The 25,441-nt window shown below is 38.3% G+C and overlaps 2 protein-coding genes across 2 annotated transcripts; both read left to right on the top strand.

The window, feature by feature from the left end:
* Positions 1–6,535: 6,535 nt before the first annotated feature.
* On the top strand, positions 6,536–11,139 carry LOC310633368 (olfactory receptor 2D3-like; the record flags this gene model as incomplete). The annotated part of the gene is made up of 2 exons (XM_083351070.1): positions 6,536–6,545; positions 10,196–11,139. The coding sequence occupies 2 exons, from the start codon at positions 6,536–6,538 to the stop codon at positions 11,137–11,139; spliced, it is 954 nt and encodes a 317-aa protein (XP_083207196.1).
* Positions 11,140–11,743: 604 nt separating this feature from the next.
* Positions 11,744–14,706, top strand: LOC310633367 (olfactory receptor 2V1-like; the record flags this gene model as incomplete). Its single annotated transcript, XM_083351069.1, is given in 4 exon segments — positions 11,744–11,995; positions 13,760–13,767; positions 13,936–14,249; positions 14,252–14,706. Coding segments are annotated over 4 exon segments (1,029 nt in total).
* Between the last annotated feature and the right edge of the window lie 10,735 nt (positions 14,707–25,441).

Raw genomic sequence — 25,441 nt, 5'->3', positions numbered from 1 at the left:
TTATTAAAATCTCTTTAATGATATAGTTAAAATAATCAACTTCAATTAGACCCATCGGTACTTATTAACAGGTTTCAATTCATAGCTTATGTTTAAGAACTATTTTAAAATAAGGTAATCTCAAGAGAAAAGACTTCAGATAATGAGATTCTTTGCTTCTGGGAAATGGTTACTTTCTGAAAAAAGTCTAGGAATCTCTTGAGATATTTTGAAGTCTCAGCTGCAGACTCCCAAAAGATTTAAATATATACGTTTAATTGGGCTGCATTGCTAGAAAATATTAACAATAGGATAATTATCCATGCTACTGCATTTCAGTTAATAAGACACATTCCTCAAAACATAATCTAATTGGTTATTTAGAATCACCTTATTGTATAAATTATCCATATTTTTTCAATTTTCAATTATCAATAAAAGTGGAGTCTCCAAAACTTTTAATTAGCTCCACTTTCTTTCCCCAACTTTCCCAATGCACATAAATATCCAAATTGGAGAATTAGGGGAAAAACTGCTAAAGGTGAAAAACAAGTCTTGGAAAATGCCCAATTGCCAATATGGTGTACAACCAACTCATATCATCCACAACAAATTATTTTGTTGGAGGAACCCATAGATTGGTGACACCTCCATGTTAATCCATGAGTTTAGAAGGCAACATTCTGCCACAGTTGATTCAGGGGGAAGATTATTCTGTTTGTTGGCATGAAGGGATGGTTGGGAAGAATGTCATTTTGGGACATTTGGACACCCAAAATGAAAGAAAATGGTAATTAGTCAGTATTTGCTTAGTCAGAGGATCTCTCCATTTTGAATATGTGGTTTAAACAGATATCTATTGATTTCTACAGAAGGCAAAAGAGTGAATATAACATTTAGATGATGAAATTGAGACAATTGTTGAAGGATAGATAGGTCATGAAAAGTTTTGAATACAGAATAGGCCATTTCTTGGTGTCATCAAGAGTGGATCTTGGGAGAATTGGGCCTAAAAGCAAGTAATGAAAGAAACTAGAGTGAAAATAGAACCCCAAGAAGTAAATATACCGGTATGTTAAAAACATATTGTTTTTAAATATACTTATTTCCCAAAAATAATGGGGCAAGCTGACGATAGAGAAAATCCCTAACAAAGGTACTTGTGTTTTTGACTCCTTTCCTTGCTATAAGACTTTAGAATTGAGAATAAAGACTTAAAGATGGAACTTAACAAAACAAGGAAACATGATTTAATCCTAGTGGAAAAAAATTCACAAGAATAGGAAAAAACAACCTATCCCTTAAGACTACAAAATAAATCTGAGGACAAGAAAACAGATTGGATAAAATGGACTGTAGAGATGTCAGGAACATTGGAGAGAAAGGAAATGATAAGAGAAGCGGAGAGAAAGAAAAAGAAAAAGATTTTCAACAAACATGGAAAGGCAGAAGCCCCGTACAAAGACACTTCACCTGATTTACTTTTTATATCTACAGCAACATTTACGAACATATGGAAAAACTTTTTGATTCAGCAAAATACATTGATTAAGAAAGATACTGGGCAAAGGAAAAAGGCTAAAGTGGAAACCAAGAAAATAGATGATGGGGGTTACCAGAGATAATACTTTAAAAAGAAACATTTGTTTGAATATGATTAAAGAAATAGAAAAGTTTTAAAACATGGGGCAAATCTTTATTTCCTGTTTTCAGCCTATCTTGAAGGCTATCGAACAGGCAGTAGTCACACCGGACAATTCATATATTTGTGTAAATTACTAACAAAGAATTAAACAACAAAGAATTATATATATATAAGAGGGATGAATTCCCTGAATAATATAATATGCTTTTTTTCCCTTTTTTGTTCTCTTTCTTGATATGAGTAATATAAAAAAGTTGAAATGACTTAGATAAAGGAAATGTTTTAAATACTTAAATGTGATTGAATTTAAGAAAATTATAATTGATTAAAAATGTTTTGAATAAGAGTTAAAGGACTAGATGACTAGATGTATTGAATGGAATGTTTAAAGATTAAACATATTTTAATTATGGTTAAAAAGAATAAGAAATTTAGGAAATAAATATATATTAGCTTAGGAGAGATATATATTTTAAGTAGTATGTTATTTTTTATGTTTCTTTCCTCTTGCTCTCTTTTCTTTTTCATTGTTTTATCTATTCTTTAAGAAATGTAAAAGTGTGAGATGGTTCATATGGAAAAACAGAGTTAAATTTTTAAATGTAATTAATTTTTGAGAAAATCTTAACCAGTAAGAATACCTAGAATTTGGTGGGAGAAACAAACTAAAATAAGGACTGTAACACGATCTATGATAAGGCCACCAGAATGATTGGATAGAAAAGAAATATTATATTGATGTGATTATTATTTTTAGGAATATTGGGAAAAAATATATTTAATTGTTATCTATCAAAACAATAAGAATTGTATTGGCTCAATGTTTGCAAAACAGGATATTCTGGGAAAAGAGGAAATCAACTAAAACCATTATGTGGATTATGAATATGTTTGTTTTACTGCAGTGCACTCTGCATCAGGAAGCTCTTGAAGAACACTTGGAAACTTCAAGTGGTCCAGGATACAGCAGGATGGACAGCAATGATAGGCCCTAGGTTTGCCCATGCTATATCTCTGTTGTTATCTATATGTGTTGATGTGTTTTTTCCCTACTTTCTTCAGTTTAAGTCTAAACTTTGCAACAAGAAGCTCATGGTCTGAGCCACAGTCAGCTGCTGGTCTTGTTTTACTGACTGTATAGAGCTTCTCCATCTTTGGCTGCAGAGCATATAGTCAATCTGATTTCTGTGTTGACCGTCTGGTGATGTCCATGTGTAGCGCTGTCTCTTGGTTTGTTGAAAAAGAGTGTTTGCTATGACCATCGTATTCTCTTGACAAAATTCTATCAGCCTGTGCCCTGCTTCATTTTGTACTCCAAGGCCAAACTTGCTTGTTATTCCGGTTATCTTTTGGTTTCCTTCTTTAGCTGTCAATGCTGCTAACATCAAATGTTATTGCTTGACAAGAGATGAAGAAGTAGCTATTTCATATGTTAAACTTGTGTATTGCTTTAAGATTTGTGTATTGTTTTAGTTTAAGTTTATGAGGGGGGATGAATAGGATTGCACTTTTCAAAGCCATCTCTAACTAAGAAGATAAGGCTTTGGTGGGTCTTCGAACAGAAGGGAAACTGATTCTTTAAATTAATTGGAGAATATGATTAATGACAAAATTAGAAAGGTGGAGAATTGTGTTTTAATATATTGTGCAAGGGGCGGAGATCTCAGATTCCAGCTTCCTTCGAGCAAGTATTTGCCAGTGTATTATGCTAATAAAGGACTTTTAAGGTAAACAATGCCTCAGAGTCACTTGAAAAGCCCATACGTCGGAAACTGGACATTAGCATTCCAATCCCCCATGATGATAAGGACATCATTTTTTGGTGTTAGTTCTATAAGGTGCTGTAGGGCTTCATAGAACCGGTCAATTTCATCCTCTTCAGCACTGGTGGTTGGGGCATAGATTTGGACTACTGTGATATTGGATGGTTTGCCTTGGATTCAAACTGAGATCATTCTGTCATTTTGAGGATTGTATCCCAGTATTGCTTTTCCTACTCTTTTATTGACTATGAAGGCTACTCCATTTCTTCTGAGGGATTCTTGCCCACAGTAGTATACCTGATGGTCATCTGAATTAAATTCACCCATTCCTGTCCATTTTAGTTCGCTGATTCCTAAGATGTCAATGTTCAGTCTTGTCATCTCTTCCTTGACCACGTCCAGCTTTCCTTGATTCATGGATCTTACATTCCAGGTTCCCATGGAGAAAAAAATCTTTATAGCATCGGACTTTCCTTTCACCACCAGATACTTCCACAGCTGAGTGTCCTTTCAGCTTTGGCCCAGTCGCTTCATTCTTTCTGGGGCTACTAGTACTAGCCCTCTGCTCTTCCCCAGTAGCATATTGGACGCCTTCTGACCTGACGGGCTCATCTTCCAGCGTCATATTGTTTTGCCTTTTGGGACTGTCCATATGGTTTTCATGGCAAAGATACTGGAGTGGGTTGCCATTTCCTTCTCCAGTGGATCACGTTTTGTCAGAACTCTCTGCTATGACTTGTCCGTCTTGGGTGGCCCTGCACGGCACAGCTCATAGCTTCATTGAATTATGCAAGCCCCTTCACCACGACAAGGCAGCAATCCATGAAGGAGATAAAAAGCATAGATACTTTGGTATTCTGATGTTGGAGAAGACTCCTGAGAATACCATGAATATATCTGTGACTGTAACCAATGAATGTCATATGAGAAATGGTAATAAATTGATTAAGGAACATTGGAAATCACTCAGAAGGAAATTGCTGTTAACAATTGGCTTTTAACAAGAGTATGTGAGTCATATTATTGATGTTCTTCAATATTGGAAGTTTTGTACAAGAAGGGCTCCTCTTGTGTTGATGGCAACTGTTCCCACATTACAAGAATGAAGGTGAGGAATTTCTTCACAGCATTGTGAGAGTTGACAAAATATAAGCTCATCATTGTGACTCAGAAAAAAAGTTAACAGCCGTGGTGGTGCAATGGTTAGAATGCAGTGTTGCAGGTTGGTTCTGCTGACTGCTGATGTTTTGCATTGACAACAGATGGAAATGTAGCCATCTTTTTCCTTTTGCTTTTAGAGTTAGATGATACTGGGAAGGAGGGGGGATGTGAACGAGAGTCTCTAGCTAGACATAACAACACTAAGCTTAGCATGAGAATCAAGATCAGAGTTGATAAAGAATTGGCGGGCTGAAGAGCTGGAAAGGAAGCCCACGCTTCAAGCTAATTGGGGAATGTGATTTATGACTGTTAATTGAAGGAGGGAATTTTGCTTTGATACTATGTGCTCAGGGGTGGGAAATTCAGTTTTTGGCTTCAGTTATGAAACACCGATGTTATGCTACTCAAATAAAAGATCCTTTAGAACAAACAGTGCCTCGAAGTTCTTTTGAAGAGTTTCATCTGTCGGAACCATGACATATTGATTATCATTACTGTATGAAGATTCATCTATGGAGGAAGAGAGTCAGAGTCCAGGTTTCAGTAAAAAAATATAACAGTATAAATTATTTGGAACAGGGATGGTATCATTCACCTGAAGTTCCTTGACCAAAAGTTCTTAATGTTGCAGCATAGTTGCCCTGAACTAATAACAAAGATTAGGGTTAGTTCAGAGAAAATTTTATTGCAATAAGCAACACTGGGCCTCACACTTTATGCAACACCCAAGAAGCAATTGTGAAGTTGGATCTCACCATCTTGCCCAACACACCATATAATCTAGACTTGGTGCCATGCCATGTAACTTTCATCTTTTCCCAAAATTGAAGGAGTATTTTTGTGGGCATCTGTCTGATTTAAATGAAAAAGATGGAAAGGGTTTTCAGGAGCTGGTTGAAGAGACAGAATGTGGAGTTCCTTCTTCCCAAGTGTAAAAAGCTTGTCCATTATGCGTAGAGGTATGAAGTGAACAGCAGTGATTATGTGGAGAAGTAAATACAGGAAAGAAAAGAGAGCATTTCATGGATTCTTTTCCTGTTTCATTTCTTAAAATATCCTTTTTTAAGCTAAAGGTAATGGAGAAGGGACGCGGTGGCTCAGTGGGTTAGGACGCTGAACTTGTCGATTGGAAGGTCGGCAGTTTGGCGGGTCGAATCCCGAGTGCCGCGTAGCAGAGTGAGCGCCTGTTACTCGTCCCAGCTTCTGCCCACCTAGCAGTTCGAAAGCACGTAAAAATGCAAGTAGAAAAATAGGGACCACTACGGTGGGAAGGTAACAGCGTTCCGTGTGCCTTTGGCGTCTAGTCATGCCGGCCACATGACCACGGAGACGTCCTCGGACAAGCGCTGGCTCTTCGGCTATGAAACGGAGATGAGCACCGGCCCCTAGAGTCGGAAACGACTAGCACGCATGTGCGGGGGAACCTTTACCTTTTTAATGGAGATGGGGACTTTTGTTCATTTTAGTAGTGATTATACAATATATTAGTATTTGATTATTTTTTCTACAACTTTCATGACTCTATTTGCCAAATATATAAATCAATGATTACATTGTTTTTTTCAATATCCAAACTCCTCTTTTTATTTCCTATCTTCTGTACTCTGTAATCATCTTGAAATAACAAGCATGCTTCAGTTAATTACTCAAAAAAAATAGCAATCTTCTGGGATTGAAGAAAAAAAGAGAAGGATATAAATTAATGCTGATTCTTCTTTCTAAATTCTTCAGTATTGCATCAACAGTCTCTCTTATGATTTTATTAGGGAAAAAAACCCAACTTTGCTCATCAAAGCAAAAAATAACCACTATCTATTTCTTTTTTTTATAAGTTTATTATCTCAAATGTGATCAACAGATATATAAACTCTAAGAACTGATAGCTGAAAGGAAAGTGAGATTTCAGATTAATAGAGGCAATATTTTGCTCAAATAACTAATGAAAAAAGAAAAAAGCATTGGGAGAGACAGATGAAAAAGAACAGAGATGAATGAAGGTAAGGTATTATATAACAAACAATTCAGTTTGTTAGCACTGAATCTATATAAACAAACATATTATATATAGCTTAACCTAAATTTAAAACGTTAATTTGCTATTATCTTCTGTCTTGTCAATGTACTGTTTACATACATTCATGTAGATTGCCCAGAAGATACACTGGATCCTATTGATAGATCTCCAAGTGTCCAGTAAAAGGTTTAGGCTGAGAATTGTTTAACAATAACGACAACAGAATGACTTCCCCTAAACTATGTTGTTGAAACAAGGGAAATGTGGCATAATTAAGAAAGTTGTAGCAAGGAAAGACTGAACAGTCCCACTCAGATTTTGCACTCAGATCAAAAACCCTGGGCTCAGACGTCTTGAATTCTACTTCTGCACCTCACTCTGGCTGTGTAATTGCACAAGTCAACTGTCTTGCCTCAAAGCTGCTTACATCTTAACACTGCACATGACAAAGGAGATGGCTCTTTCTTGCTTTTATCTCTCTCTCTTTATGTATATTAATCAGGTCTGTAAAATAAATTTACTTCTCTGGGGGGGGGGGTTCTGACTGCTGAGGTACCGAGGTACTGAATAGATATGGTTTTGCCTATTGCCAATCTCTCTTTGGTTTTACCTATTGCCAATCTCTCTTTAGCCTCCATTGCCTCTTTTCTCACTCAGTGCCAAATGGTGTTGTCTTGAGAGTACACATGCAGTAGTGATCAGAAAAATGAGGGGTTAAGTGCAGTGGCGTAGTGTGGGGGGTGCAGGGGGGGCCGGCCGCACCGGGCGCAACATCTGGGGGGGCACGCTTGCACTCGCAGCTCTCTGCCCCTGCCTGGCTCACTCACTCTCTCTCACTGCAGTGCTGGCTGTGCGAATCCGATCTGAACCGCCGGGTCGCCGCCCACTGTGGAGGGGGGGTGCCAGGCGTGCGGTGCGGGTTAGGGGGCGCAAATTACTTGCCTTGCCCCGGGTGCTGACAACCCACGCTACGCCACTGGTTAAGTGCACTGTCTTTCCTGACTTTCCTCCTTTGCTGGCATCAGATGGTGGAAAATGTATGCAGCAGTACAGTACAGTAACCTGAGCTGAATAGATTTTTTCTTTTTTTAAAAAAGTCTGGAATCAAGAAGGGAGCTGTATAATGTACCTTACACTCGAGATTTCGCTCTGCTTTTCCTTTTTCTATGTAGCAATAAATGCCCATTTGGGATTCCTCCGTGCTCTCTGTTCAGTGAAGGGGAAGGAATGTTTTGTTGTTGTTATTTAAATTTGTTACAGCTGCCCATTTTGGTAGACTCTTTGCAGCTTGCAAAATCCAATTTGTTAGCTTCTTCATCTGAACTATTTCTACAGCTGTCCATCTCATGCTACAGTGACTGTAGCTGGCAAACAAGAATTAAAACTGAAACAAAACCTCAGTTTAAATCACAGATACTGTACAAATAGCAAAGTAAGTGTAACCGTGTAGCGCGGCTGCATCGGGATATTTTGTGCAGTTGTGTGACTGTGACACTTCAAAAAGGATATAGTGGTGCTAGAGATGGTTCAGAGGAGGATAACTAGGTTGATCAAGGACTGAACGGCTTCCCTCTAGAAAAGTTGTGGCATTTGGGCTTTTAAATCTATAAACGAGGCAAATGAGAGGGGTATGACTGAGCTGTACAGCCCTATGCATGTAATAAAAGTTGCAGGTGGAAGTATTAGCAATTTATATAATTTCAGTATTGTATAGAATGGGAGTGAAGGGTCTTTTTTACTTCATATTTGTTGATAGTTTGGGTTCAGGGCCTGGGACATTGACTAATGTCCTTTGAATTATAGTATTGATAAGGTGGGGGGGAAGCGATGTTCCTTGTGTATTCTCTGGTTCCAAGATCAACAGAAGTGAAGACATTCATGGATCAAATTAATTCTGCCCTAAGAGAATGATGTGAAAATGTCCTTTGGTTCACAGAGGTGGAATGGCCATGAAATCCAATACTGTGTTCCAGATATAGAAGTTATTCACATTAGGCACAATTATTCCAGCCTTCCCAAAACAGCTAAGAATTCTAACGAATTGCAGTCCCAACACATCTGGTTCGCACCAAATTAGGGAAGTCTAAGTACTGCAGACGTAATGCAGCATCCATAGACAATGTGTGCACTCCTTCAGTGCACAAATAAAAACCAATGCATAGGAGGAATATTAATAAAACTGTTTTACGTGAATGAAATTAACACATTATAGAGAAATTAGTGGCAGAATATGGGATCAATCACCATTTTTATCTGGTGAAAAAAAATTATTTACTATTCCTAAATATGGTGATTATTTGAGTATGAAAATAAAATTGAACTATTGTATTACTATGTTTCTCAAGAGGCTATTTTCTTTCAGCTGGGGTACATTTATGCAAGTTTATGACTGTTTTATATAGATATCTTAGAATGGGGGTGAACCATACGTTTAAATAACACAAAGTTCTCCTGAGAAATGCATTCTAGAAAGCTGAGGACACGGTAAACTAGATATCACTGAAGGAACATTACAGTGGAATTGGTGGCCAGATGATGCATCTTGGCTGGCAAAATCTCTCCGGAGAAAGGAGAAATTGTGAGATTGCTCACATGTACTCCAGACAGCTGTCTCATAAGCAGACTGCCAGAACTGAGGTTTTTGCACAGCAGCTAGGAGTTGAAGGACACCAATTAAGCTCATAGTTGTAATAATAATAATAATAATAATAATAATAATAATAATAATAATAATAATAATAATAATAATAATAATAATAATAATAATAATAATTTTATTTGTATACCGCCCTTCTCCCAAAGGACTCAGGGCGGTGAACAGGGCAAACATATAAAAATACAAAAATACAAAAGTTAAGAAAGAATTAAACGAGATGCCCAAGTTCTAACAATAGGTTAAAATACATTTAAAACAACAATAAAATCCAAACCCATCCCCCATCAGGCCAGGCCGCCTTGTTCAAACAAATAAGTCTTCAGATCGCGTCGGAAAGAACGAAGGTTGGGCACCATTACATTGCCGGTTGAGCTCAACCGGCAATGTAATGTAATGTAATGTAATGTAATGTAATGTAATGTAATGTAATGTAATGTAATGTAATGTAATGTAATGTAGCCTATATGGACATAATGTTCCACTAAGCCTTATTTCTTAATCACTTTTGGAATTTTTTTATAAGAACCTTTAGAACAGCATGTTCAATCTATGGCATTCACTGGCTAAGTATCTTCATTCTTTCATGAAATAACTTTTAAATACTCGAGGGCATTTTCTTTCAATAAACAGCAATGGGGTTGCTTCACTTGAAGGAATGTCTTCCTTTACAGTTAAATGCAAATGTGGGAAACCACTTGCCTGAATGATGATATATATGCTGCACCTTCTTATAGCTAAATTTCTCCAGATTTCTTTTTCCATTTGATTTATCTTTCATCAAACTGAATGGGAATAGGCAGACAGGCACCTATGTCTTCACACAAACTTTTTTGCACAGCACCTATGTCTCTACACAAACTTCACTATTCAGTGGCACCAGTTTTCTCTATTTTGCTCACAATCATTTGTAAAAATAGCACTCCTGAATTCCGCTTTTTTAAAAAAATAATAATAAGCTCACTTCTTTTTTATCTTAGGTGAACATGGCAAAAATCTCCTATGGGAAAATAAAAGTTCTGTGTCTGAATTCATCCTTCTGGGTTTCTCAACCAAGCCGCAAACGCAACGATTCCTTTTTGCTACCTTCTTCATCCTGTATCTGATGATTGTGCTGGGCAACGGTCTCATTATCATCCTCATTAGAGTAGACTCTCGTCTCCACACACCCATGTACTTCTTCTTGGCCAACCTCTCCTTCTTGGACATCAGCTACAGTTCAACCACAATGCCGCAGTTGTTAATACATCTCCTTTCAAAAAGAAAAAACATCTCCTTTGCAGGCTGTACTGCCCAAATGTACATCTTCCTGTCTTTGGGGATAACTGAATGTGTTCTCTATGCCGTGATGGCTTATGATCGATACATAGCCATCTGCCGCCCGTTACACTACACTAACCTGATGAGTAAGTCAATTTGTGTTAAGATGGTAGCCGGATCCTGGGCCTGTGGCTTCCTCTTTGCCACGATGCACACTGGCTTCACTATGCACTTGCCTTACTGTGGCCCAAATGAGATCAACCACTTCTTTTGTGAAGTGCCAGCTATCTTGGAATTAGCTTGTGCCGACACACGTGTTAATGAGGTGGTGGACTTTGTGTTGGGGGTGATCTTGCTCATGACCCCACTTTCTTTGATTGTGACCTCTTACATGTTCATCCTGGGTGCTATCCTGAAGATCCGCTCCGCAGAAAGGAAATTCAAAGCTTTCTCCACTTGCACCTCACACATCACAGTGGTGACTCTCTTCTATGGTGCTGCCATGTTCATGTACATGCGCCCAGCTTCCAGCTATAAGCCGGAAAGAGACAAGAAGTTTTCTCTCTTTTACAACGTGGTATCTGCTCTTTTGAACCCATGTATTTACTCTCTAAGAAATAAAGAGGTCAAAGGAGCTCTGTGCAAATGGGTTTGCATTCAATAAATGAACATGTATATTATTTATTAACAGAGGAAATGTAAACAAGAGGACTATTTTATAACCATGCTATAATTTATGCAGAATACATGAATGATTCCCCAGCTCACAAGGACACTCCATTTGTCTATCTATATATTGGGCTAGACATAAGAAAATAATTTTCCAGACAGACCTTCTAGCATATTTCTATAATATTCACTTGTATGTTCATGTTCGCTGGAAGAGTGTGAGTTCTAGTTCCATTTTCGGCATGAAGCCAGCTGGGTGACATTGGGCCAGTCCTGATACTGAAAATATTGCCAACAAAACTTCTGTGACTTTTCCAGGCATTCACCAAGAATCAATACTGATTCAAAGGCACCCCAACATTTTAAAGGTAAAATGTTCTATTGTGTGAAAGTAAATATTATAACCTTATAATTGCTACAGAGCAGATCAGTTTCTTCCTAAGAAGATAGTTAGAGGGACTGATTTCCTCAGAGACTTTAGCTAGAAAGTCAAGAAAGAAAATGGAACAAAATAAAAACTAGGACCTATGTTTGATTTTTTTTATTTAAAAAAGACACATCCCAAATTCTAAAAACTGGGTCAAAATGGCTTTGTTAGAATGGATTGCGGTAGGCGTCCAGGTTACCTGAAGAGCTGCCTCACCCCAATGGGACTGGCCTGCCGCACTCGTTCTGGCAGAACAGGCCTACTGCGGAGCCCATCGGCCAAAGAATTTCAGCTGCTGGGGTCCAGGAGAAAAGCCTTTTCTGCCAGGGCTCCCACCCTCTGGACCATCTTGCAACCAGAGGTGAGATCTTTCCTCACCCTCCTGGCCCTCAGGAAGAGCCTTAAAACCTGGTTCTTCCATCAGGTATGAGGCCCTGAGGGAGAAGGTCTAGGCCGGAGGTGGCCAGTGCGATGACAGAGAAGGTACCACCATCGCTCCATTCCAAACCCTTGCTCTTTTAGACTCTTCTGCCATTTTAATCTCTTTCAATGTTTATAACTGTTTTTATATCTCAGTGTTTCATCATACTGTAAGCCATTCAGTTGCCTCCAACTGCCAGATGGGCAGGATGTAATTTGAATAAATAAAAAAATAATGGGAATGATAAATCAGTTGCAATCCCATCTATAGCGCTATGATGTCTGAGTTATTTTACCGATTATTGTTTATGTTCCCGTCATGCAAATCAATAAATTAATCAATTAACCTCTTTGAAATGGGCTGTTGGTGCAGGAGATTGGAGTCAGAATGCCTGGAATATTAGATATGACCCTTTCCAGTCTAATCAACAAAGGTGATGGTTTGCTGTACACTTAGTCCTCTACTTACAGCCATTCAGTTAGTGACTGGTCGAAGTTACGTCTTTGGAAAAAGTGATTTATGACCAGTTTTCATACTTATGATTGTTGCAGCATTCCCACGGTCATGTGATCAAAATTTGGGTGCGTGGTGAATTTATCATGGGTGCACTGTTCCAGGGTCATGTGATCACCATTTTGCACCCCCCCCCAAGCTGGCTTCTGACAAGCAAAATCATTGGGGGAAGCTAGATTCCCTCAACGACTGCATGATTACACTTAACAACTGCAGTGATTTGCTTAATGACGGTGGCAAAAAAAGGTCATATAGTGGGGCAAAACTCACTTTACAACTGCCTTGCTTAGCAGTGGAAATTTTGGGTTCAACTATATTTATACGTCAAGGACTATCTGTAGTTCATTGTCACTGTACTTCTCAACATCTCATGGGCAATTACTCGCTTTAGCGAGTCCCAAATTAAAGCCTCGGGAATAGTGAGTAAAGTCCCCAAAGTTTGATACCTTGGAAGATTTTTTCTCATCCTGGAGGTGTGAGCCTGAGGCAATAATTAATCAGCCATTCTTTCAAAACAAAACACTTACTTGCCATAGCTTGTTCAATATAACAGAAGTTACTTCACAGAGGAAAGTTATTTTATTGTATGAGTGCAGCTAAAAATGAAGCACCAGGAGAAACCCTGAAAATCATGCATGAAAGTAGTATATACTACCTAGCAGGTAATGATAGGTTTGGGATTGGGATTGGGTTGTTGTGAAGAATATTTGAATTTCTCATAATCATCAGACATCCTTTTAGCCCCAATTTCTTCAGGGAAAAGATTATAATAGAAAGGTGGATGATTAAATTCAGAGGTAAGAAAGCCAGTGTGGACATGAGACACAAACCTGATGCTGAGAATTAATAATTGGAGTTCTGTGGAACAAAATGTCTTCTGTGCATTTCCAGAAGACAAACCTACATCTTTCATTGCATTCATCAATAATGAAAGAGCATCTCTTCAGCTCTGCAATTTTCTCTCAAGAAATGGGTAGAATTTAAAGCCAAGGTATTTTTTTCCTAATACTGAAGAACTGTTTTTTTAAAACATATTTCTTAGTGGAAGATACCTCAGCAAAGGATTCAAAGAAGTTCTGACAGCAGGTGTGTGAACTCTGTGTGTGTTCATGTGTGTGTGTGTGTGTGTGTGTGTGTGTGTGTGTGTGTGTGTGTGTGTGATTCCTATCCAACTATTTCCAGCTTTGATTTTGGTTTTCATCTCAACCACTAGCTTTCTAGCTTTACTTCCAATATTTGCGGTTATGTTTTCAGGAGAACCCGTAATAGAAATAATGAACAGAACTTTATGACTGAATTCATTCTTCTTGGACTTCTGAGTCACACGGTGACACACACAGTTTTCTTTGGGGTGATTCTATTGGTTTTTTTGTTGCTTTACTGGGAAACAGTCTTTTCTTTTTTGTAATCATCACAGGTTCATATTCCAGGGCCCCTATGTACTTTTTCCTCAGCCAGCTCTCATTCATAGACATCTGCCAGACGTCTAGCATTGTCCCCAAAATGTCCATGGATTTTTGGAACAAGGGCAATACAATTTCTTTGGCTGGATGTGGGACTCAGATTTTTTTCACCCACATGATGGGAGGAGCAGAGTGCCTCCTACTGACTGTCATGTCTTATGACAGGTATGTGGCCATCTGCAAACCTTTGCACTATCCAGTTCTCATGAACAGAAGGGTTTGTGTGACCATGTCAGGTGGAGTCTGGTTTGGGGCTGTTTTTCATTCACTCGTGCACCCTTTTGTGTGCTCCAGCTGCCTTTCTGTGAGTCTAATCGAGTGAATCAGTTCTTCTGCACAGTCCAAGCTCTGCTGAAATTATCTTGTTCTGAAACATCCAACTATGAAAATTGGTTGTTCCTAACTGGCAGTATATTACTCTTTGGTCCCTTCTCCATCATCCTGGCTTCCTACATCGCTATTCTTTTGACAGTCCTGGGAATGCAATCAGTGGAAGGAAGGCATAAAGCATTTGGCACTTGTCTCTCTCACCTCTGTGTGGTGGGGCTCTTCTATGGGGCAGCAAGCTTTAAATATATGAGACCCAGATCTTACCGAACACCAGAACAGGATAAGGTGGCCTCTTTGTTTTGTGACATTGTGACTCCCATGCTGAATCCCTTGATATACAGTCTGAGGAACCGTGATGTGCTAGTAGAACTGAGAAAACACATTCTGAAATGTAAGTTGCATTTTTAACCCACCTAACAAGGCCACATCAGAGCCAATCAATAGTTATGTGGAAGAGAAAAAAACAAGGAGAAAAATATTATGTAACAGTCATGAGTAGTGTTGAAAGAAAAGTCGTCATCATGGTTCAATCCAAGCCGGGAATGAACAACATGGCAATTGCTTTAGGAAGAAGGTTGAAGTTTATTGAGGAGGAGAGCCAGACAGGAATATGGCTCTGGAAGAAAAGAGAGAGAGCACCTGTAGGGAGTGGGTTTTTATACCTTCTGGAGACTTTTATTTGGAGTTGTTCCTGTGGAATGAACTTTGACCTCAGTCTGAGTGTGCCCTTTGGCATCTCTGGGTTAATCCTATTATGTTCTGTCTTAGAGTTTGGGTGGGGTATGTAGATTTTAGGTGTCTTTGTCTTCCTAAACTTCTAGCTGGGGCCTCCAACCTTCCTGGATTATTTACATCTGCATTTCTACAGAGCTGGTTTCTGCTTGAGGGAGGGAGACTTGGGGCAATTAAGAAAAACTAGGCATCCTTTTCTGCCTCTTTAATATTTCCATATTTCCAAGCGAAGACCCCATACTTACAGAAACCCGAATAGAGGGTTGACAGTGCACCAAGTCCTTGCCGGACAAAGTATTGGGTCCCTGTTCCGGGTGCCACGTGTAGTATGAAATGAGACTCACACGAATCTTGAGCAGCTGTCGTCTTTATTGGTTAACATTCAGTCATATATATATATATATATATGTCTTAAACAATAGCTTTAGCGGTTAAACATTAGCAGTTTACATGCCATCCCGAAACTGGTTGTTTTTCCTTATCAATTGCTTATCCCTTTCAATAAATACAAGGATTAATACATGATCCAGTTTCCTGCATTCCATAAGCTTATCTTTCTATTTTAAGATCTTATTTTTCGCATGTTGTCTCAAGCACACTTTGTACACTTCCTCTGTAGTCCTTGTCTGAGGTTCACCATCCAAGACAGGAACATACAGAACGTATACTTCAAGATGGACTCAGAAAACATGCCTACATAAATTATTCTTCAATAAACAAGTAAATCCTTCAACAATAAATTATTCTTTTATGCATTGTGGATATTGACTGCTTCCCTTATGGCAGACTTCTGGAAGTGTCAATCCAACCATGTGGCTGACTCGTGTGTTCACCAGCAAAATAGATCCTCTCTTCATTCTGGGCCAATATCTGAGAATAACGGGTAGACTGGTATGGGGTGTACCCGCTGAATGCTCCCCTATAATATGGATCAAGGTTCCATTTTTGCACCACGTATTTTCCACAGACTGATTTGGGATAATTTTTAGGTACTTGATGGATTTCCACAAGATCATCCATCACCACATCAACACACTTTTCATCACTGAGAAGTGGCACAAACTTGATGAGTTGTGTGGCTGGTGCTGTAGCTGTGATGAGGACATAATCAGCAACCAGAGATGCAGAGCCAGTCAACCATTTGTAGAAGATTCTCACTTTGTTGTTTGTGCGAAGTATCTTCTCCACAGTGCAATTGAAATGGGCAATTCTAACCATTTCCCGGAAGAAACTTTGAGGAAGTTGATCAAATCCATCAACAATTTCATCAAAACTGAGTTTGAGAGAAGGAAAAAACAAATACAAGTTATTTCTAGGTTATCTCAAAAAAGTGTGCCTTGTTCTTATTTCATTCTTTGACAAAGTGACTAAATTAGTAGACCAAAGAAATGCTATGGACATAGTATACTTAGATTTCAGTAAGGCATTTGACAAAGTAGTACATAACCTGCTGCTTAGTAAGCTAGAAAAAGGTGGGATAGACAACATCATCATCAGATGCAATTCTAGCTGGCTGACAAATGGTACTCAATGGGTATTCCTCAATGGTACTACATCCACATGGAGAGAAGCAAGCAGTGGGGTACCACAAGGCTCCGTCTTAGGCCCAATACTCTTCAATACCTTCATAAATGACTTAGATGAGGGAATAGCTAATACAATCCTACATTGTATAAACAGAGGCATAGAATCAAGGCCATGCAAAGCATCGTACCACTTTATAAAATTCTAGTAAGACCACATCTGGAATACTGCAACCAATTTTGTTTACCATACTATAAAAAAGATGTTGAGACTTTGGAAAAAGTTCAGAGAAGAGCAACTAAAATGATCAAAGGCCTGGAGAGGAAAACATACGAAGAATGGTTGCAGGACTTGGGTTTGGCTAGTGTAAAGAAAAGAAGACACAGGGGTGACATGATAGTAGTATTCCAGTATTTGAGGGGCTGCCACAAAGAAGAGGGGGTCAAATTATTCAACAAAATACCAGAGGGCAGGACAAGAAACAATGGTTAGAAACTGATCAAAGCGAGAAGCAACCTAGAATTAAGGAGAAACTTCCTAACAATGAGGACAATTAACCAGTGGAAATCATGGGCACTCCATCACTGGAGGTTTTTAAGAAGAGACTAGAGCTAGACAGTCACTTGTCTGAAATGGTATAGGTTCTCTTGCTTGAGTGGGGGACTGGAATAGAAGACTTCCAACGTCCCTTACAGCTCTATTCTATTCTATTCTATTCTATTCTATTCTATTCTATTCTATTCTATTCTATTCTATTCTATTCTATTCTATTCTATTCTATTCTATTCTATTCTATTCTATTCTATTCTATTGCAGTCCAACATCAATTATTTTAGCCCATCTACTTGAGATCAAAGATTAGTTAATTTCTTTTTCAGTTCAGTAATATTTTAACTGTCATAGTTGCCAAGAAGATATCAAATATAATTTATAATCTTAAAAAAAGTTATAGGAGACAAAATTTAACAATCAAAATAAATAACAAGAAATGCACTAAAAATAATAATAATACAAGAAATAAACTATTTTTAAAAGTAGCCTTTGGTTTCCCCCCCCCCCCCACACACACACACCATCTTGTTTACCTGTTATTCGCAAAGATTAAATGATCCATAACAGAAGGAAGGAATGAGTAATGAAATCCACTTTCGTCATTCAGGAAGTCACCAATCATCTCAACAGCTCCTTTGCTCAAATTTCCTTCCTTAATGAGATATTCCTAAAATACAAAGAATATTTGATGGGGGAAATACTGAATTTTGCCATTCATGAATACACAGTAGAATTCTTCTTTGATTGCATGGATCTAATGCTAAGGCAGATGACCTTAGGAAGTTGAACACTGAAGTTCCTGGAAAAGTGCAGTAGGCAGGTGAAGGAGGCAAACAGCATGGCAATACATCCATAGCCACCACAGTGATAGCAAGCCATAACACATGTATCAAAGGTGACACACTATGATGCTTTGGGTGACATGCCAAGGTTCATCAACATCCAACAACAACTATTCTCGAAAGCAGGCCCCATTCTCACACGATTTTGGGGAACCTTAGAGGTCACGCAAGAGGACTATGCTCCATTTGGAGCCTCTGAAAATCATGTGAGAACGGGGCAGGATTTCTCATGGGTTTAGGAGGCTGTGGAAGAGCCTTCATTGAAGACACTTTACAAATGAAGCCTTATGCAACCCAGACAGTGGTGAGATTCAGCCGGTTTGCACCACTTCGGCACAACCAGTAGCTAACCCAAGCCCAGAATGGACTTCCGGAAGCGGCATCCACACAGAGAACCAGTTGTTTGCATATCTGAATCCCATCACTAGACCCAGAGCAACCTCAGGTAGATGGCAGGGTCTACCAACAGAAAGAAAACACCACCCATGGCAGATCCTGAAAAGTGCAGATCACAGGCACAATCCCCAAGAGCTCATGCCTCAAAATAATAAGAAGCTATATTGCTAATTCCTCTCTCCCCCCTACAACAGCAGGGAGAAAGGAATTAAATTCTCTTTCTACAAAACCAGTTATGTCGTTAATTGTAGGAGAACAATAGGCAGAATGGGTGAGTGGGGTGGGGTGGGGGTGGGTGGAGTTATGTGCATCATCAGCTCAAAGTCATTGGGTTCCCACACGTGGTCCAAATTCATCCTCTTCTGAAAACTCCGCTGACCCTTGACTTGCACCAATGTGATGCTGAGACTTGGCTGACTAGATTCTTGGGAATAATAATAATAATAATAATAATAATAATAATAATAATAATAATAATAATAATGATGATGATGATGATGATAATGATAATAACAACAACAACAATATTGGAAGGAACCTTGGAGGACATCTAGGCCAACCCCTTGCTTAGGCAGGAAACCCTATACCAGGGGTAGGCAACCTTGGCTCTTTTATGACTCGTGGACTTCAGTTCCCAGCATTCTTGAGCCAGCCATGCTGGCTCAGGAATTCTGGGAGTTGAAGTCCACGAGTCATAAAAGAGCCAAGTTTGCCTACCCCTGCCCTATACCATTTCAGACAAATGGCTGTCCAATCTTTTTAAAAAAACTTCCAATTTCTGGAGGTAAGTCATTCCACTCATTAATTGTTTTAACTGTCAGGAAATTTCTCCTTAGTTCTAGGTTGCTTCTCTCCTTGATTAGTTTCCATCTCTTGCTTCTTGTCCTGCCTTCAGGCGCTTTGGAGAATAGCTTGATTCCGTCTTCTTTGTGGCAGCCCCTGAGATATTGGAACACTGCTATCCTTCACCCCTCGTCTTTCTCTTCATTAAACTAGACCTACCCAATTCAGGTAACTGTTCCTTACATGATTTAGCCTCCAGTCCCCTAATCATCTTAGTTGCTTTTCTCTGTACTCTTTCTAGAGTCTCAATATCTTTTTTACATCTTCTATGCTGCAGTTTAAATAGATGGTCCTGATCCTTTGCACTTGACATTGATATAGGATGACACATAGTAAGTAAAGGAGGAATGCAGGTGTCATTTTTTATTTTTTTAGTAAAATCATTGTACAATTCTGACACCTGCGGATTATTTTTCCCTTTGCTTTTTTCCATTGGTAAATTCAACCAGGCAATTCTCTACCATTTTGACCAGTTCTGACCGTGGTCATAATAAAATGCATATGCGTCTGATGTAAATTTCTCCAAACATATTTTTCTTTTCTTTGGAATTTTGATTAACATGGCTAGGCTTGGCAAATCATTTTCTTCAATCTGTTTTGTACATTGCTTCTTAATAAATCCTCTTTTCTGCAAGTTTTCTCTGATAGATTTTTTTAAAAAAATTGGCAAACTACATTGCAAACTTGAAAAAGCAGGGACATTAGCCAAGTTGCAGTTCATTCATTAGACTGGTTCAAAACTGCATTGTCAGCCAAATGTGACCTTTCCCCTTATCATTAGTGTTGAAAAGCTATAGCAAGCTATTCATATGGTTCACTCCCCTTTAATTTCCCTAGACCGCTGATGGTATTTTTATAATCATATTATTGGAAACAACATAATCATCTGAAGAAGATAGTGAGACCTTTAATTTTGTGAGAAGAATGAATGACACTGTCAGGTTTACCTTTGTGGAAAACGAATCGTATTTTTCCTTCAGAAGGGTACAGTTGTCTGTGACCTGAGCAAGGGAATACATAGAGTTAGTTGCAACTTCCTTCCAGGTGCAACAGTCTTTGTATTTGTCTTGAATTAAGTTGGTCTCCCCATATAAATGAAACAAAAAATAAATAAATCTCCTGTTTTGCTTGTGTGTAATTTGTATCAACTGCTTGAATGTTCTCCTTTGCTCATTAAGTGAGCCTGCTCCAGTGGTGGGATTCAAATAAGTGAGCAACAGGTTCTCTGTGTGGATGCCACTTCTGGAAGTCCATTCTGGGCCTGGGCAACAAAAAATTAGCTACCACTTTCATAGCCAAGAGGAAGCAGAATCAGAAGATCAAGATTGAAGGGAGGTAAGAGAAAGAGATACAATACGAGTAGCAATGGATGGGAAGGTCTTAGCAACAGAGGATGGAAGGAATAAATCTGGAGAGTTAACAGAGAAACATGGAGCCAGAGACAAGGAAGAGAGAGTGCCCCGAATCACGAGATCTACAAAAACCAGAAATAAGTAAGATGAAGGGAGGTGAGTGTAGTATTATGTCTGTAAATATTAATGGACTGAACTCGCCAGTGAAAAGGCGGAAATTTTTTAATAGGCTTATTCAGCAACAATTGGATATCATTGCAATACAAGAAGTCCACATAAAGGAACAACAAAAATACTTGTTAGTACAACCAAAAATAGGGAATTTATTCGTTTCCTTAGACCGACACAAGAAAAAGAGAGGAGTGGCATTATATGTAAACCCAAAATTGATAGCAAAACAAATCTATAACGATAAAGAGGGTAGAATACTGATAGTCGAGGTTGTAATAAATCATAGGAAGGTCATGATGGTAGAGATATATGCTCCAAATCATAACCAAGAACAGTTTTTCAAAACACTTCACAATAAGATATGTAGCATTGATTATGAGGAGATCTGCTTAATAGGAGATTTTAATGCTATCCTAGATACAAATTTGGATTATATGGGTAAGACGATTAGGAAAAAGAAAAGAAGAACCCTACCGAGATCTTTTCTCAACTTGGCTAATGACCTAAATATTCAAGATGTCTGGAGGGAAAGAAATCGTAAGGCAAGACAATATACATACTACTCCAATCGACACAACTCATGGTATAGAATAGACATGGTATGGATGACGAAAGAAATTAGTTCTGAAATAGACGAGGTGCATATTGCGACAGGTACTTGGGCAGACCACAATCCTATTAAATTTAGCTGGAAAGGCTCCAAAAAATATCCAGATGGACGTTACAAAGAGCAATTTTAAAAGAAGATGAATTTAAATCCAAGATGGAGAGAGAACTAAGTCTCTTCTTTAAGGAAAATAAAGCTACAGACACCTCAGTACAAAATAATTGGGACACGGCCAAGGCAATAATGAGAGGGGTAGCGAGGGCATATATGATAAATAAGAACAAGGGGAAAAGACAACAACGGGAAAGATTAGAAGGGGAATATAAAAGTTTAGAAGTTATACTCCAACAAGACCCACAAAAAGAGAATATCAAACAATCTATGGACTTGATTAAACACAAGCTTAATATCTTAGACAAAGAGAAATTAGCACAACAACTGAGAAGCACGAAACAAAACTTTTTTGAAAATGCAAACAAACCGGGCCGTTGGCTCGCATATAAATTGAAAAAACAAAAGGGAAAAAACTGGATTCGCGAACTATGAGATGAGGAAGGGAGAATATTCCACCAGGAAGAGGAGAAAAAAACTATAGCCCAGGAATTTTATGAGCGTTTATACAAAGAAGATAGTCAGGCAAGTGTGGAGAAAATGGAGGACTGTTTTCAAAAAGCCAAACTACCCAAGGTTACAGAAGATACCAGAAATATGCTAAACGAGGAAATTCGGCTATCTGAGGTGATAAAAGCTATTAATGCACAAAAGAACAATAAAGCATTGGGCCCTGACGGTCTCCCGTCAGAAATCTATAAAGAACAGCAAAATATTTTAGCACAACCCCTACTGGAGGTATTTAACGCAGTATTAGAAGGCGCAAGAACGCCTAAATCTTGGTCTGAGGCAAACATAGCTCTCATCCCGAAAGATAATACGGATCATACATTAATCCAAAATTATAGACCCGTATCACTTCTTAATTCGGACTATAAGATATTTACATCAATTATAGCGGAACGACTGAAACGATTTCTGAATGATTTCATACACGTAGACCAGAATGGCTTTCTCGCTAAGAGACACACTAAGCACAACATTAGAATAATATTGGATACGTTGGAGTATTATGAATTACATAGTGGACAACAGATGGCATTACTTTTTTTAGACGCCCAAAAGGCATTTGACAATGTTAAATGGTCATTTTTGCATCAACAACTTAGCTTCATGGATATGGGTGAAAAATTTATAAATATAATTAGGGCAATTTATACTAACCAGGAAGCAAAAATAATTATTAATGGGGAAGCATCTAGGAAGTTTCAAATTCAAAAGGGAACACGGCAAGGTTGCCCCTTATCACCATTGCTGTTTATATTGACACTTGAAGTATTAACGAGAATTATTAGAAATGACCCAAAGATAAAAGGATTAGCTATTAAAAAGGAAACTTTTAAACTTCAAGCATTTGCGGACGATCTGGTTTTTATTATGGAGGATCCATATCAGACGGGACCAAAACTATTGGAAGAACTATCTAAATATGGTGAGGTTGCCGGACTGCGAATAAACAGAAATAAGACCAAGATGATTGTTAAAAATATGACTAATAAACAAAAAGAAAATTTGGCTGGAATCATGGATATAGAGATAGTCAAGAAAATAAAATACCTAGGGATTAATATTACGGCTAGATGCACCTCACTCAAAAAAGATAATTATGATAATATAGTGAATCAAATAAAAGGTGATCTGGAAAGATGGGGAAATCTAAAACTCTCATTATTGGGGAGAATCGCTGTCATCAAGATGAATATCCTGCCCAAAATTTTGTTTTTGTTCCAGAATATCCCAATTCAACTCGACTCTAAGTTTTTCCGAAATTTGAATAAATTATCATTAAATTTTGTTTGGCAGGGGAAAAAATCAAGAATCAAATTGAAATATTTACAGGACACGAAGGAAAATGGGGGTTTTGGATTGCCAGACTGGGAATTATATTACCACGCTCTGAATTGGATTAGAGAATGGGTAATTTTGAAAAATAGAAGACTATTAACTTTAGAGGGTCACGATTTGCAATATGGCTGGCATGCTTTTTTATGGACGGAGAAACAAGGTCTTTTTTCACACTTTCAAAAACATCGGATTAGGCAAGCATTACTTAATACCTGGAAAAAAATTAGATCTCACAATTATACTAAAGTACCGGTCTGGCTATCCACCCTAGAAGCGATTGTTTACCCAAATCTATTTGATGTGGGTAACATAATTTCGTATAAGGATATTATGAATGAAGAGGGGGAATTGAAACTTAGAAATGAACTAGAATCACAAGGTATAAAACTCGATTGGTGGGCCTACTTACAAATCCAATCAAGATTTAGGAAGGATAAAAAAGAATGGGGGATATATACCTCTGAAACAGCATTGGATAAAATATTATTGGGCCCAGACACCAAACAGATAAAGAAATTATACAAATTGTTTTTGGGATATAAGCTGTTTGAAGAGCAAGTGAAGGAACCCATGTTGATTTGGGCTAACAATTTAGGACATAACATTGATTTAGGTACTTGGCAAACACTCTGGGACAGAAATAAAAGAATAACACTGGCCTCATCTTATAAAGAAAATTTATTTAAAATGTTTTATCGATGGCATCTTCCCCCAGCCCGTTTAGCAAAAATGTATACAACAGCATCTCCCAAATGTTGGAAGTGCTCTGAAGAGATAGGCACATACTTCCATACGTGGTGGTCTTGCAGTAAAACACAAAAATTTTGGAAAATGATTTGGATTTGGCTGAAAGAAATACTAAAACAAGATATTGAGTTTAGTCCAGAATTTTTCTTGTTGGGAATTACGAAAGAGAAATATCCTAAAGATGTGCTATATTTGATGATCCATATTATCACAGCAGCTAGAATGTCATTTGCGCAAAAATGGAAAAAGAATGAGATCCCAGGAGAAAATGAGGTTATTAGGAAAATTTGGGATTGCGCAGAAATGGACAAACTAACTTTGGAACTAAAGAATAAAGATCAATCAGATTACTATAGAATTTGGAACAAATTGTATCTTTGGAGGGATAAAAAGAAAGGTCTCTATTAGGTTTTACGGACTAGCTCATTGTTTTAAATATTGTGTTATTTCACTGATTTGTAATTTAAGTGTATTTAAGTGTATTTTTGATGTACATATATACATGTATATATATATATTTGAACATTGTAGACAAGAAGGCTTGTCAGCCCGCTGGTACTGTGTCCAATGTTTTTAAACAATAAACTTAATAAAAATGAAAAAATAAAAATTAGCTACCGGTTCTGCCGAAGTGATGCAAACTGGCTTAATCCTACCACTGGCCTGGACCCATCTCTATAAATATTGGTGGGGTTCTGTATTTATAGAGAGACGGCAGCTCCGATCATGCCTTGCTCGAACAAGCACGAAGCCGAAGACACCATATTTCTTAAGTATTTTAGAATACCTTGCTAGGCCCCAAACATGGGACAAATCTTATTTCCTGTTTCAGTCTAACCCAAGGCCATCCACAGGCTGTAGTCACGACAGCTCATATTTGTGTAAAATTTTTTGGATTGCTAACAATCCCTTTAATTCTTTGTTAGCAATCCAAAAAATTTACACACACACACACACACACACACACGGCTTCTCTTCGGCTTCGTGCTTGTGCAAGCAAAGCGTGATCGGAGCTGCCGTCTCTCTATAAATATTGGTGGGGTTGTGCGTGGTGCTGGCTTTGTTGCTGTAAGCAGGTTGGTTGGCTGTGTTGTTACATCCTGATTGGATGATACACAAAGAAGGAATACCACTCAGACCCATAGGAAGCTCCATAAGCTGACTACTAGACCTACTAGACCAAACCAACAGGGAACTACTCACTCTTCACCTCAAACTCAGCAACAAAATCCACCCAGCACTCTGGGACAAATCCAAACAACTAACCCTCTGGAGAGCCGAAACAGAAACCTCCCACAAGACAGACACACACACCAACAAACTCAACAGACTAGAAAAATGCCAGAAGCCCAACGCCCCTCCACAGCAACTCATGAAACAAACAGTACATAACATATCAGACAGGACCCTCACCATAGCAG

The sequence above is a fragment of the Vipera ursinii genome (genome assembly GCF_947247035.1).
Source record: "Vipera ursinii genome assembly, chromosome: 2".
NCBI lineage: Eukaryota > Metazoa > Chordata > Lepidosauria > Squamata > Viperidae > Vipera > Vipera ursinii.
Note: the sequence above shows the minus strand (reverse complement) of the source record. Positions and strands in the feature narration are given on the sequence as shown.